At 36.6% G+C, this 15,599-nt stretch overlaps 1 protein-coding gene across 1 annotated transcript; it reads right to left on the bottom strand.

Annotated features, from left to right (window-relative positions):
• Window positions 1–707: 707 nt before the first annotated feature.
• On the bottom strand, window positions 708–14,971 carry stxbp6l (syntaxin binding protein 6 (amisyn), like). The gene is made up of 7 exons (XM_088325152.1): window positions 14,888–14,971; window positions 14,642–14,795; window positions 12,578–12,708; window positions 12,278–12,509; window positions 10,440–10,526; window positions 3,735–3,841; window positions 708–1,151 (listed from the first exon to the last, which is right to left on the bottom strand). Exons 2-7 carry the CDS (start codon window positions 14,787–14,789, stop codon window positions 1,128–1,130), a joined length of 729 nt encoding a protein of 242 aa, XP_088181278.1. The 5' UTR covers window positions 14,790–14,795; window positions 14,888–14,971; the 3' UTR covers window positions 708–1,127.
• Between the last annotated feature and the right edge of the window lie 628 nt (window positions 14,972–15,599).

A 15,599-nucleotide genomic window follows, 5' to 3' on the forward strand; every position in this document is an offset into this window, starting at 1 on the left:
TCTATCTAGACATATATCTATCTATCTATCTATCTATCCAGACATCTAGACATCTATCCATCTATCTAGACATATATCTATCTATATATCTAGACATCTATCTATCTATCTATCCATCTAGACATCTATCTATCTATCTATCTATCTATCTATCCATCTAGACATCTATTTATTTTTCAGGGCCATCTAAAACAGAAACGGGTGAGGGTCAGGGTTTCTACCCTTGGTTCGCATTGGCACATTGAGATCTATCTAGACATCTATCTATACATCTATCTATCTAGACATCAACTATATCTATCTATCTAGACATCAATCTAGACACCATCTTTTTATCTATATCTATCTCTGTCTATCTATCTGGACATCTATCTATCTAGACATCTATCCATCTATCTGGACATCTATCTATCTATCTAGACATATATCTATCTATCTATCCATCTAGATATCTATCTATCTATCTATCTATCTATCCATCTAGACATCTATCTATCTAGACATCTATCTATATCTATCTATCTAGACATCTATGTTTCTATCTCTATCTATACCTATTTATCTATCTCTATACATCTATCTATCAATCTATCCATCTCTATCCATCTAGACATTTATCTATCTATCTATCTATCTATCTATCTATCTATCTATCTATCTATCTATCTATCTCAAGAAGACAAATAGGAGAAGAAAAAGAAGACAAGAAGAGTAGAACTCCATTTATGATCAAGAATTGGGACAATACAGGTTGAAAAAGCACAATAGCGTCATTCATTTCATGTCGTTTTAAGGGATATGCCATTTTAAAACAGGTCTCCCCTTCTAGAAAATCCAGAAAAGAACAAAACAGTTACCCTCACACGGGGCACCAATCCAGTTGGACGCGCGTGAAATTCATATTAACATGCTTTCTTTCGAACTTTTCTGCATTTTCTTCACACGGACGACGGAATCCGACAGAGGACGAGAAGGACGCGAGGGGACATAAACGGCGACCGGACAATAACAACACGTGTGTTAAGAGACACGAAGACAAAAGACGAGTGCAGCGCATACACAATACAAACATTTAAAAAGTAAGAGGCAACGTACTCGTCTCCTTTTGTCTTTCCTTCACCAACATCCTAGTTCTTATTTTTCAGGGCCATCTGAAACAGAAACGGGTGAGGGTCAGGATTCTTACCCTTGGTTCGCATTGGCACATTGAGATCTATCTAGACATCTATCTAGACATCTATTTATCTAGACATCAACTATATCTATCTATCTAGACATCTATCTAGACATCATCTTTTTATCTATATCTATCTCTATCTATCTATCTAGACATCTATCTATCTAGACATCTATCCATCTATCTAGACATATATCTATCTATCTATCTATCCAGACATCTAGACATCTATCCATCTATCTAGACATATATATATCTATATATCTAGACATATATCTATCTATCTATCCATCTAGACATCTATCTATCTATCTATCTATCCATCTAGACATCTATTTATTTTTCAGGGCCATCTAAAACAGAAACGGGTGAGGGTCAGGGTTTCTACCCTTGGTTCGCATTGGCACATTAAGATCTATCTAGACATCTATCTAGACATCTATCTATCTAGACATCAACTATATCTATCTATCTAAACATCTATCTAGACATCATCTTTTTATCTATATCTATATCTATCTATCTATCTAGACATCTATCTATCTAGACATATATCTATCTATCTATCTATCTATCCAGACATCTAGACATCTATCCATCTATCTAGACATATATCTATCTATATATCTAGACATCTATCTATCTATCTATCCATCTAGACATCTATCTATCTATCTATCTATCCATCTAGACATCTATTTATTTTTCAGGGCCATCTAAAACAGAAACGGGTGAGGGTCAGGGTTTCTACCCTTGGTTCGCATTGGCACATTAAGATCTATCTAGACATCTATCTAGACATCTATCTATCTAGACATCAACTATATCTATCTATCTAAACATCTATCTAGACATCATCTTTTTATCTATATCTATCTCTATCTATCTATCTAGACATCTATCTATCTAGACATATATCTATCTATCTATCTATCCAGACATCTAGACATCTATCCATCTATCTAGACATATATCTATCTATATATCTAGACATCTATCTATCTATCTATCCATCTAGACATCTATTTATTTTTCAGGGCCATCTAAAACAGAAACGGGTGAGGGTCAGGGTTTCTACCCTTGGTTCGCATTGGCACATTAAGATCTATCTAGACATCTATCTAGACATCTATCTATCTAGACATCAACTATATCTATCTATCTAAACATCTATCTAGACATCATCTTTTTATCTATATCTATCTCTATCTATCTATCTAGACATCTATCTATCTAGACATATATCTATCTATCTATCTATCTATCCAGACATCTAGACATCTATCCATCTATCTAGACATATATCTATCTATATATCTAGACATCTATCTATCTATCTATCCATCTAGACATCTATCTATCTATCTATCTATCTATCTATCCATCTAGACATCTATTTATTTTTCAGGGCCATCTAAAACAGAAACGGGTGAGGGTCAGGGTTTCTACCCTTGGTTCGCATTGGCACATTGAGATCTATCTAGACATCTATCTATACATCTATCTATCTAGACATCAACTATATCTATCTATCTAGACATCAATCTAGACACCATCTTTTTATCTATATCTATCTCTGTCTATCTATCTGGACATCTATCTATCTAGACATCTATCCATCTATCTGGACATCTATCTATCTATCTAGACATATATCTATCTATCTATCCATCTAGATATCTATCTATCTATCTATCTATCTATCCATCTAGACATCTATCTATTTTTCAGGGCCATCTGAAACAGAAACGGATGAGGGTCAGGATTTCTACCCTGGGTTCGCATTGGCACATTGAGAATAAGATTTATGAATGAATGTAAACTTTATTCGAACATTAAAATAAAAACAGAACAAAAACAATAACTCAACAACAAAATCATGTTACATGATATGTTTGAAAAGGGGTAGTAAGAAGCAGATGCTTATATTCCCTACCCCTTCATCTTCCCTGTTAAATACATCAATGATATAACAACAGTTGTAATAATATTAATAATAACAGTTATGATATAACAATAGCAACAACAACATAAAGTTAACCATAGTTTTAAACGCAGTATTTACAATCTCACTCATATCCCATTTTCTTCATCCCTGTTGGATATTGTTTGATCTCATCTTGTAAATTGTTCCAAAGTTTGACTCCGCACACAGACACACACATACTTTTCCTGGTGGTTCTCACCTTCGGGATTTTGAATTCACGACAGCCCCTCAAGTTATAATTTCCCTTGTTCCGAATGAATCATTTTGGGATGTTTTCTGGCACCATGTTTTTGTTGACTTAAATAACAGTTGTGCCGTGAAAATGTTTACAAAATCATCTAATTTTAATAATTTGGACTGCAGGAATAAAATATGAGTATGATCTCGATATCCTACCCTGTGTATGGTTCTAATTGTACGTTTTTGACTTCTGCACAATATGTGAAGTATGAAAGAAAATCTTCAAGAATTGTCCTTGAATTTTGCTACCCGACCTGATAAAATGGTGCTATTGTCATCCGAATGTACAAAAATGTCCTCTCATGGTAAGAAACTTGCTGGCTGTCTGACCTTGTGGGCGACGTCTGCAAGTTGTCGGGTCGTACGCAGCAGGCCCAACGTCTTGTCTTGGGTTAGGTTCAGTGGACGTCCGAGTTCTCCCCAAAAGCCACCGCTGCCTGCAAGAGACAATGCGGCTCTGGCGAAAACAATGGCGAGATATGGGGAAACTCAGAGAGAGTCATTATTGCCCTCAACCAGCGCACAAAATTTTGAAATAATACAAATAGAGAGAGATTGATAGATGTCTAGATAGATAGATGTTTAGATAGATAGATGTCTACATATCTAGATAGATAGATAGATAGATAGATAGATAGATAGATAGATAGATAGATAGATAGATAGATAGATAGATAGATAGATGTCTAGATGGATAGATGTCTAGATCAATGTCTAGATCAATGTCTAGATAAATGTCTAGATAGATGTCTAGATGGATAGATGTCTAGATGGATAGATGTCTAGATAGATGTCTAGATAGATGTCTAGATAGATAAATGCCTAGATAGATGTTTAGATAGATGTCTAGACAGATGTCTAGATAGATAGATGTCTAGTTAGATGTCTAGTTAGATGTCTAGTTAGATGTCTAGTTAGATGTCTAGTTAGATAGGTGTCTAGACAGATGTCTATATGTCTGTATAGATGTCTAGATTGATGTCTAGATAGATGCCTAGATAGATAGATAGATAGAAGTCTAGATAGACAGATGTCTAGATGGATAGATGTCTAGATAGATAGATGTCTAGATAGATGTCTAGACCACTAGGGGCCCCCTAAGAGTTGTTACATTTTGTGTAACCACTACAAAATACAACAAAAATACTACACAATAACTACAAAACTAAATATCAAATATAGCGCTTGAAAACAGGGACCTTGTATATTTTAGTTGCTTTTATTCTGAAAAAAAAGTATAGGTTTACTACAAAAATACTATATTACAACATACTACTACACAATTATTTTCTCCTAAAATACTACAAAAATAAAACTACAGTAACATTACAAAAATTCTAAAGAAATATGACAAAATTACTACTACTACAAAAATTCTACAAAATACTACTAAAATACTGATTTGGAAATAAATCAATTATACTTCAACTGAAATATAAAAAAAATATAGATACATAATACTGTAATATAAAAAACTACTAGAGAAATATTACGACAAGAGGTTTACAACAGAAATACTGCAAATTATACCTGTAGCAATACTACAAAAATTATCCTATGCAAATATCACAAAAATACTCCAAAAATAAAACTACAGTAAGACTTCACTATGGAAATACTACAGAAATACTACAAGTATACAACAAACATTCTTATATGGAAATACTACAAAATACAACAGCGATAATACAGAAATACTCAAATATAAATACGACTAAAATACTATAATCATAAAACTATTGTAATAATACCAAAATACTTAAAAAAATGTACTTTCAAAATACAACAAAAATACTACAGATATACTAAAAAAATTACGACATAAAAATTACTTCAGAAGTACTACAAAACAGTACAGAAAAATAAAACTACAGTAACACTACAGAACTTAAATAAAAATCCGATTTAAGGATTACTACAAAATAAAAAATAAAATTAAAAAAAAAAAAAAAACCTACAGTAATACTTCAAAACTAAAGAAGAAATGAAGTACTTAAAACAGGGACTTAATGGACTATTTAGCTGTAGTTGTGGTCGTTCAAAACCAATTTTTGTTTTTATTTAATTTTCGACGTGTTTATCCCGGAGTGCCACGTCTAATCTCGTCGTAAACAATGAACGTCACATTATCATCCGTGACAATAAAGACAATTCTATTCTAAAACGGAATTGTTCGCTCTTTTGATGACCTCTGCTGGCGGAAATAGGTAATTGCAGCCTCTGGTGCCACTCTGTCCCCATTGTCCTTTTGTGTGTCTCCAACTAAAAAACTTCAAAATAAAATACCAAATTTAGTGCTTGAAAACAGGGACCTCACATGTTAAAATGTCTTCATTTTCAAAAGAATAAAATACTATCGAAATACTACAAAATACTACTATAGTAATACTAAGACACAAAAATAATATTACAGAAATACTACATAAATACAACAGTAAAGTTAACAAGTACTAAAGAAATACTATAAAGATACTAGTATGGAAATGCTTCAAAATACTTCAACAGAAATACAACAAGGTTACCACTACAGGAACACTATAATACAAAAATACTGCTACATAAATATTATGACAGAAATACTACAAAAATACTACTCTAAAATAATACAAAATAATTCATAATAAAAGTATATCTATACCCTGAAAATATCACAATAATACAACAACAATTCCATCAAAGTAATAGTACAAAAATACTACAGATTTATTTCATAAATTGTAGTCAAGAAATACGACGGTATAATACAAAGAACTTCAAAATAAAAGTAAAATACTACTGTAAAATAATACAAAATAATTCATGATAAAAGTATATTTATACTCTGAAAATACCACAGAAATACAACAATTCCATCAAAATACAACCGAAGTATTTTAGTAGTATTTTTGTCATAATATTTATGTGGCAGTATTTTTGTCTTATAGTGTTAATGTACTTTTATTTTGAAGTATTTTGTGATAAAAGTATATACTCTGAAAATACCACAGAAATACAACAATTCCATCAAAATACAACCGAAGTAAGAGTACAAAAATACTACAGATTTATTTCGAAAATTGTATCCAAGAAATACAACTGTAAAAATAAAAGTACAATAACACTATCATGAAAAATACTGCTAAATAAATATTATGACAGAAATACTACAAAAATACTACTCTAAAATAATACAAAATAATTTATAATAAAAGTATATTTATACCCTGAAAATATCACAATAATACAACAACAATTCCATCAAAGTAATAGTACAAAAATACTACAGATTTATTTCATAAATTGTAGTCAAAAATACGACGGTATAATACAAAATACTTCAAAATAAAAGTAAAATACTACTGTAAAATAATACAAAATAATTCATGATAAAAGTATATTTATACTCTGAAAATACCACAGAAATACAACAATTCCATCAAAATACAACCGAAGTATTTTAGTAGTATTTTTGTCATAATATTTATGTGGCAGTATTTTTGTCTTATAGTGTTAATGTACTTTTATTTTGAAGTATTTTGTGATAAAAGTATATTTATACTCTGAAAATACCACAGAAATACAACAATTCCATCAAAATACAACCGAAGTAAGAGTACAAAAATACTACAGATTTATTTCAAAAATTGTATCCAAGAAATACAACTGTAAAAATAAAAGTACAGTAACACTATCATGAAAAATACTGCAAAATAAATATTATGACAAAAATACTACAAAATACAACTACAGTAATAATACACCAACACTACAAAAATAGATCTACGGTGTTACTCCACCAATACTACTTAAATGTATTATGGAAATACTACAAATCTACAGCTGTGAAACTAATACAAAATATTTCAAAATAAAAGCACATTTAGACTCTGAAAATACCACAGAAATACAAAAAAATACCACCAAAATCCAACTTAAATAATCGTCCAAAAATACTACAGATTTACTTCAAAAATTGTATTATAGAAATAGTACTGTAAAATACCAAATACTTCAAAATAAAAGCACAGTAACACTATAATACGAAAATACTGCTACATAAATATTATGACAGAAATACTATAAAATACAACTGCAGTAATACTACACCAATACAGCAAAAACATTACTACAAAAATGTTTTATGAAAATACTACAAAACTACTACTGTAGAAATAATACAAAATATTTCAAAATAAAAGTACAGTAATACCATAGAAATACTACAGAAATACCATAAAAAACACAAAAAATTGACTCAAGTAATAGTACAAAAATACTACCATAATTGAATGATAGAAATGCTACAAAAATACTACAGTAAAAAACAATACAAAATACTTCAAAATAAAAGCACATTAACACAATAGAAATACCACAAATAATACTACCAAAATACCACAGAAATAAAACTTAAGTAATACCACAAAAATAGTATGGATAAACTACAAAGATTCTACCATGGAAATACTACAAAAATACAAACACTAAATACTACAATAAATACAACAAAAATACAACTACAGTAATACTACACCAATACTACAAAAATGTTTTATGAAAATACTACAAAACAACTACTGTAGAAATAATACAAAATATTTCAAAATAAAAGTCCAATAATACCATCAAAATATAACAGAAATACCACAAAAACACCATCAGTACAAAAATACTACAAATATGGTATTATAGAAACACTACAAAAATACTACAGTAAAAACAATAAAAAATACTTCAAAATAAAAGCACAATAACACTATAAAAATGTTACAAAAAAACTACAAAAATCTTACAGCAGAAATACTACCATAATACCACAGAAATAAAGAAATAAATCTAAAGTAATACCACAAATATAGTAAAGATATACGACAAAGAAAAAATACCACACAAATACAAACACTAAATACTACAATAAATACAACAAAAATACAACTACGGTAATACTGCACCAATACTACAAAAATGTTTTATGAAAATACTACAAAACAACTACTGTAGATATAATACAAAATATTTCAAAATAAAAGTACAATAATACATCAAAATATAACATAAATACCACAAAAACACCATCAGTACAAAAATGCTACAGTAAAAACAATAAAAAATACTTTAAAAAAAACACAATAATACTATAAAAATGTTACAAAAAACTACCAAAATCTTACATCAGAAATACTACCATAATACCGCCGAAATAAAGAAACAAATCTAAAGTAATACCACAAATATAGTAAAGATATACGACAAAGATTCTACTATGGAAATACCGCAAAAATACTAACACTAAATACTACAATGAATACTACAAAAATACAGTAATACTGCAGCAATGCTGCAAGATTATGACGACAGAAATACTAAAACAAATACTACAAAAATACTATGATAATACTACAGATATATTACAAAAATTCCTCTATAGAAATACTACAAAGGTAATACTACGATTCGATGCAGTGACGCAGTTCCATTTTCATGGTCTCTTTTTGCATTCTGCAATCTGATTGGCTGAACACTCTCTCTGCTTCGACCACAGGTGTCAAAGAGGCGGCCCGCGGGCCAGATCAGGCCCGCTAAGGGATTGAATCCGGCCCGCGAGACAACACTCGGAGAAGCGCAAGAGAAAAACAAGCTGCAGGTTGAAATATGTCAACTTGATGTTGCCGAAGCCAGGTGCCTCCAACAAAGACACTGTACTTGTATGTATTTATCTCTCTCTCTCTCTTTTTTTTTCCACCCCTTTTTCTCCCACTCTGTCTGTCTCTTTCACTCTCTGTGTCTCTTTTTCTATTCCTTTGTTGCTCTGTGTCTCTTTCTCTCTCTCTGTCTTTTAACCTCTTTTGCTCTAACTTCCTTTTTTCCTTTTCTCTCTTTTCTCTTTCTCTCTTCCTACCCTTCGCCCTTTCTTTTCTCTTTTCTCTCCTTCTGTCTTTCTATTTCTCATTGGATTTCTTTCTTCCTCTCCCTTTCTTTTCCCACTCTCTCACGACTTTTGATCTCTTTTGTTTCTCACGCTCTCTCCCTCTCTCTTTTTCTTTCTTTGTCCTGCCCTTTCTCCTTTTCCCTCCCTCTTTCTCTTATTTCTTTATCTCTCTCTCTCTCTCTCCCTTTTACACCCCTTTTCTCCCACTCTCTGTCTCTTTCTCTTTCACTCTCTGCGTCTCTTTTTCTCTTCCTTTGTTGCTCTTTGTCTCTTTCTCTCTTCGTGTCTTTTAACCTCTTTTGCTCTAACTTCCTTTTTTTCTTTTCTCTCTTTACTCTTTCTCTCTTCCTACCCTTTGTCCATTCTTTTTTCTTTTCTCTCCTTCTGTCTCCCTCTCTCTCTCTCTCTCTTTTCCACCCCCTTTTCTCCCACTCTCTGTCTCTTTCTCTTTCACTCTCTGTGTCTCTCTTTTTCTCTTCCTTTGTTGCTCTGTGTCTCTTTCTCTCTCTGTGTCTTTTAACCTCTTTTGCTCTAACTTCCTTTTTTCCTTTTTTCTCTTTTCTCTTTCTCTCTTCCTACCCTTCGCCCTTTCTTTTCTCTTTTCTCTCCTTCTGTCTTTCTATTTCTTTTTGGATTTCTTTCTTCCTCTCCCTTTCTTTTCCCCCTCTCTCACGACTTTTTTATCTTTTGTTTCTCACGCTCTCTCCTTCTCTCTCTTTTTCTTTCTTTGTCCCGCCCTCTCTCTTCTTGTCCCTTCCTCTTTCTCTTATTTTTTTATCTCTTTTTCTTTCTCTTTAATCTACTAGTCCGGCCCCCGACAGAATGTTTGTAGAGCAGTTTTTTATCCCCAAAATGTTTGAATCGAGTACTTTTATTCGTTTGAGGAATACTTTACCCCGGTATGTTATTGTGAGTATTTGATTGTGGAAAAAACGTCTTTCCTCCGGGCACAGTGCCGATCCCTTCCCAATTCCTGTCAGGCGCTTTAGTCAAAAAACCCTTTGTTTGGTGCGCCATGGTTTGTTTCCCCCTCCCCGAATGCACAAAGCTGCCTGTGATGCCGGCAGGGACACACAAACGCCTTTCAAAGGCACAATGAACAAGGAGAAGGTCCACGGTTCCGGTACCTGAGTCCGGGCCGGGGGTCTTCTTCTTCTTCAGGCGGCTCAGCCACACTCGGCAGCGGAACATCAAGGAGTTGAGAGGAGTCCAATCTGGGACCAGAAGAAAAACACGGTGATCTCCTCGAAGGTCCAACTTCAAGGTGGTCAACACAACAAAAGAAGGACATTTCCGCAGGAAAACATTTCATTTTCCACCTGGAAAATCCATCGGGATCCGTTACGTGTTGTTTTATTTTGGAAAGACCGCCCGGATGTAGAAATACGTGATGTGATCAAACTTGCTTCAAAACACCACCATTTTTCAATTCCATACCTGTCAAGCTGTTCGTTTTTGCCGTACAAAGTACGTTTATGATGTATTTTAAGACGTGTACGACGTACGAGAAAATCTGTACGGAAAAACGCAAATTGGTCAATAATGGGTACCATCCGGTATACACCGACTATCACCAAACGGCAAATTAATCAAGTCAAACGAGTCCGAGTTGTGTAGTGACAGTCCGTCTCTTTTTAAAGAACCGGCTTTTTTGGCTCAACTCATTCAAGAGAGCCGGCTCTCCAATGGCTCACTTGCTTTGATGCATTATATTACGAATGATGATGTTGTATAAAGAAGTTAAGAAAAAATGGAAGTATAAAAGGAGAAAATGAAAAAAGACAGGATTGTGGCTATCCCTTGAATCAGTATATTACCAACAATAATTTCATGCAGAAAATGAATTCATCATTTGAATAAGAAAATGGATTATTCTACTTAATTCTATTAGCATGTAATTTTTCCTTCTACAGCAGGGGTGTCAAACTCATTTGAACTCGGGGGCCACACGATAAAACAAACATTCTGTCAGGAGCCGAACTAGTAGATTAAAGAGAAAGAAAAAGAGAGATCAAGAAATAAGAGAAAGATGGAGGGAATAGGAGAGAGGGCGGGACAAAGAAAGGAAAGAGAGAGGGAGGGAGAGAGCGTGAGAAACAAAAGATAAAAAGTTGTGAGAGGGGGGGAAAAGAAAGCGAGAGGAAGAAAGAAATCCAAAGAGAAATAGAAAGACAGAAGGAGGGAAAAGAGAAAAGAAAGTGCGAAGGGTAGGAAGAGAGAAAGAGAAAAGAGAGAAAGGGTAAAAAGGAAGTTAGAGTGAAAGAGGTTAAAAGACACACAGAGAGAAAGAGACAAAGAGCAACAAAGGAAGAGAAAAAGAGAGACACAGAGAGTGAAAGAGACAGAGTGGGAGAAAAGGGGTGGAAAAGAAAAGAAGAAAGAAAGAGAGAGAGAGGGGGAGAGAGAGAGAAATAAAAGAGATCAAAAGAGAAGTCGTGAGATAGGGGGAAAGAAAGGGAGAGGAAGAAAGAAATCCAAAGAGAAAAAGAGACAGAAGGAGAGAAAAGAGAAAAGAAAGCGCAAAGGGTAGGAAGAGAGAAAGATAAAAGAGAGAAAAGGTATAAAGGAAGTTAGAGCGAAAAAGGTTAAAAGACAGAGAGAGAGAGAAAGAGACAAAGAGAAACAAAGGAAGAAAAAAAGAGAGACACAGAGAGTGAAAGAGACAGAGACAGAGTGGGAGAAAAGGGAAAAGAGAGAGAGAGAGAGAGAGAGAAAGAAGTACAAGTACAGTGTCTTTGTTCGATGCACCTGACTTTGGCAACATCAAGTTGCCATATTTCAACCTGCAGCTTGTTTTTCTCTTGCGCTTCCCTGAGTGTTGTCTCGCGGGCCGGATTCAATCTCTTAGTGGGCCTGATCTGGCCCGCGGGCCGCCTCTTTGACATCTGTGTTCTACAGGACATTTTGTAAGGGCATGGAGCCCTGAAGCGAGACAGGTATGCTATTCTAACTCCGTTTCTGTTACCTCCCGGGCAGTTGACGAAGCGGGGCGGTCCAATGGCGACGCTGCTCCTCCGTCGTGCCCGGACCCCCACCGAGGCGGGCGGAACCGGGGGTCCGGAACTCCGGACCTTCACCCGCCAGTGCGCCCGGCAGGCCTGCCGGAGAACGTGAAGGAAGAGGCACTTTTCTGCCGCCGAGACGGCCCGCCATTGCTCCCGACCATTGACGAACTCCAGGTCCAAGTCGGGGCAGTTCTGTGGAGAGGCGGGGTCACTGGAAAGCGAGGCCACGCCCCTAGATAGGATCAAAAGGTGAGGCTCACCTGGTCCGGGTCGACGCAGTCCACCTGTCGGAGCTGCTCGACCAGCCGCCGCTTTTTCCTGGTCCAGATGGAAGAACCCCTCGAACGCTCGACCTTGGAAATCAGGAGCTGCTCCGGAATCGATCTGCTCACTAGATAGAAAAAAACCATGCAATAGCTGGCCGGAGATGAAAAAAGGCTCTGTTGACTCAGCTCATGAGGGATGGAAGGAAACTTGATCTTTGGTCAAAATGGTACTGGAGTCAACACATGATCGAGTCCTAGAAAAGGTTCGAGTTTCTCAGGGAATATATGATTGATAACGCTTGCCCCTTCAGATACCGTGCCAAAACAGTGCAGTTCATTTTAGACTGGCTAGAATAGCATGATTCTGAGGCCCAAACACAAAAAAATGCACTCTGACGTTTTGCTCTCAGCAAGTCCACCGGGGATAATCAATCATAAGCACAAATATGCATTTCATTTTAGCAGGGGCAGAACGGCAAGCTTACCGACAAAAGTTTCTTCTGCCAGTCCTCACTTGCAGCAGGAAGGGATAGGGGATAATGGATCGCGGTCACACGAGTTCGGTTCATTTTTAGTGGAAATAGCAGCTAAAAAAGAGCCTTCAGGCTTGACAAAGCAGGCTCAACCGCAACATACAATCAGGGATAATGGATTTCAGCCGCACGAGTGCATTTCAGTTTAGGTTGTGGGGTTGAATAGTACCACTTAATGGGCCGTGCCTGCCCCTTCCATAAGCATTAAGTGAACGAGATAATGATTCCTAGCTCCTCGAATGCAGTTCATTTTACGTGGAAACAAAGGCGAAAAAACAGCAGCCAGGCCTTACCAAAATGCGCTCTGCCTGCCCATGATCGCAGCAATATGTGATCAGGGATAACAGATTGTGGCCACACAAGTGCAGTTCATTCTATCTGGAAAATAATGGCAGAAAAATGAGCTGCCAGGATAATTTTAGGCTGAAATAAAGGCAAAAAAAAAAAGAGCCACCAGGCCCAACAAGAGTGGGTTCTGCCAGGAAATGGAATGCGACCGTACAAGTGCAGTTTACTTTTCGGTGGACAGAACTGCAAAAACGTGCTCTGGCAAACTTGAACAAAAAACGATCGGTGATAATGGATACCGGTGTCACAAGTACGAGTGCAGTTCACTTTTTGGCGGACAAAGCTTTACAAAAATGCACTTCTCTGCCCCCTGCTTGTAGCAATATATGATCAGGGATAACATATTGTGGCCACATGAGTGCAGTTCATTCTATCTGAAAATAATGGCAGAAAAATGAGCTGGATTGACAAAAGTGGGCTCAGCTGGGGATAAAGGATAGAGGCGGCATGAATTAAGATTATTTTAGGCGGAAATAAAGGCAAAAAAAAAAGAGCCACCTGGCCCAACAAAAGTGGGCTCTGCCAGGAAATGGAATGCGGCCGTACGAGTGCAGTTTACTTTTCAGTGGACAGAACTGCAAAAATGAGCCACCAGGCTGGACAAAACGTGCTCTGGCGAACTTGAAACAAAAAACGATCGGTGATAATGGATACCGGTGTCACGAGTACGAGTGCAGTTCACTTTTTGGCGGACAAAGCTTTACAAAAATGCACTTCTCTGCCCCCTGCTTGTAGCAATATATGATCAGGGATAACATATTGTGGCCACATGAGTGCAGTTCATTCTATCTGAAAATAATGGCAGAAAAATGAGCTGGATTGACAAAAGTGGGCTCAGCTGGGGATAAAGGATAGAGGCGGCATGAATTAAGATTATTTTAGGCGGAAATAAAGGCAAAAAAAAGGGCCACCTGGCCCAACAAAAGTGGGCTCTGCCAGGAAATGGAATGCGGCCATACGAGTGCAGTTTACTTTTCGGTGGACAGAACTGCAAAAACGTGCTCTGGTGGACTTGAACAAAAAACTATCGGTGATAATGGATACCGGTGTCACGAGTACGAGTGCAGTTCACTTTTTGGTGGACAAAGCCTCACAAAAATGCACTTCTCTGCCCCCTGCTTGTAGCAATATAAGATCAGGGATAACGGTTCAAATCCAAAAGTGCTGTTTTTTGTACCTGAAACGCAGATAAAAGTGTCCCGGTCTCTCCTGGAAAAGAAGAAAATCTTTTTCTTCTTGGCTCCTTTGCGAACTTCCGCCGCCACCAGGAGGCGCTCGTTGCAGGGGACGAAGACTTGCTCCTTTAGGGTTCTTTCCACGTTCATGATGTCCTAAATCCCATTCACAGGTTGTCCCGCCCACTTTAGGTCAAATCGCCTCACCTCGCCCTCACAGTAAGATAAATGGGCGGGGCTTGACTTACCTGCTGTAGAAAGTTCTGGTTAGTGTCGGTTAGTTTGCCGTTAGCTAAACTGAGCAAAAGTTGGGTCTGCGATTTATAGCCCAACACACGAATCGGGGAAAAAGAGTGTGCGAGGGTTTGTTCCCGTCAGTGGCAGGCAAGAACAATCGCTCTCTGTTTGATGGATGCACCCAACAAGCATTTGGGGTCATAAATCATTTCAGGTGAAGAAGAAAAAGCCTCCGTCATAAATTCTGACGTCCGCACGAAGAAGAGGACATTGTTCTTTTTACGATTCTCATTCGTCCGTTTATGCTCAAGCGTCTTTAGATTTATGACGGTCGGGGTTTGAAACACTGGCCAAATTCAAGCACTTTTCAAGTACTTTCAATGCTAATTTTTTTCCAGTCCAGGGCCACTAAAATTGTCTGGACCAGAACGGAGACAGGACCCACTTGCGTTATGTTTCTCTCAGTTTGATTAGAAGGAATGGTTTGCACCCACGATCCGGTGATCGCTGGTCGTGGAAAGCAGGTCGCTCTGAACGCGAGCGATGGCGGTGTCGGGAACGGAAAAAACGGGTCAGTAGCCGGGACAGAACAAAAAACGTGGTCAGGATCAAAAAACGGGTCGTAGCCAAAGTCTAAAAAACAGCAGCCGGGCCTTACCAAAATGCACTCTGCCTGTCCATGATCGCAGCAATATGTGATCAGGGATAACAGATTGTGGCCAC

This window comes from Urocampus carinirostris, chromosome 20 (assembly GCF_059441175.1).
Source record: "Urocampus carinirostris isolate Australia breed hairy pipefish chromosome 20, RoL_Ucar_1.0, whole genome shotgun sequence".
Lineage (NCBI taxonomy): Eukaryota > Metazoa > Chordata > Actinopteri > Syngnathiformes > Syngnathidae > Urocampus > Urocampus carinirostris.

Excerpts from the sequence above, each read along its gene's own strand:
- stxbp6l (XM_088325152.1), bottom strand. The coding sequence starts at position 14,789 with ATGAACGTGGAAAGAACCCTAAAGGAGCAAGTCTTCGTCCCCTGCAAC. Across the intron at positions 12,709-14,641 it reads CACTTTTATCTGCGTTTCAG|TGAGCAGATCGATTCCGGAG; the intron begins GTACAAAAAACA and ends TTTTCTATCTAG. Across the intron at positions 12,510-12,577 it reads ACTGCGTCGACCCGGACCAG|AACTGCCCCGACTTGGACCT; the intron begins GTGAGCCTCACC and ends GCCTCTCCACAG.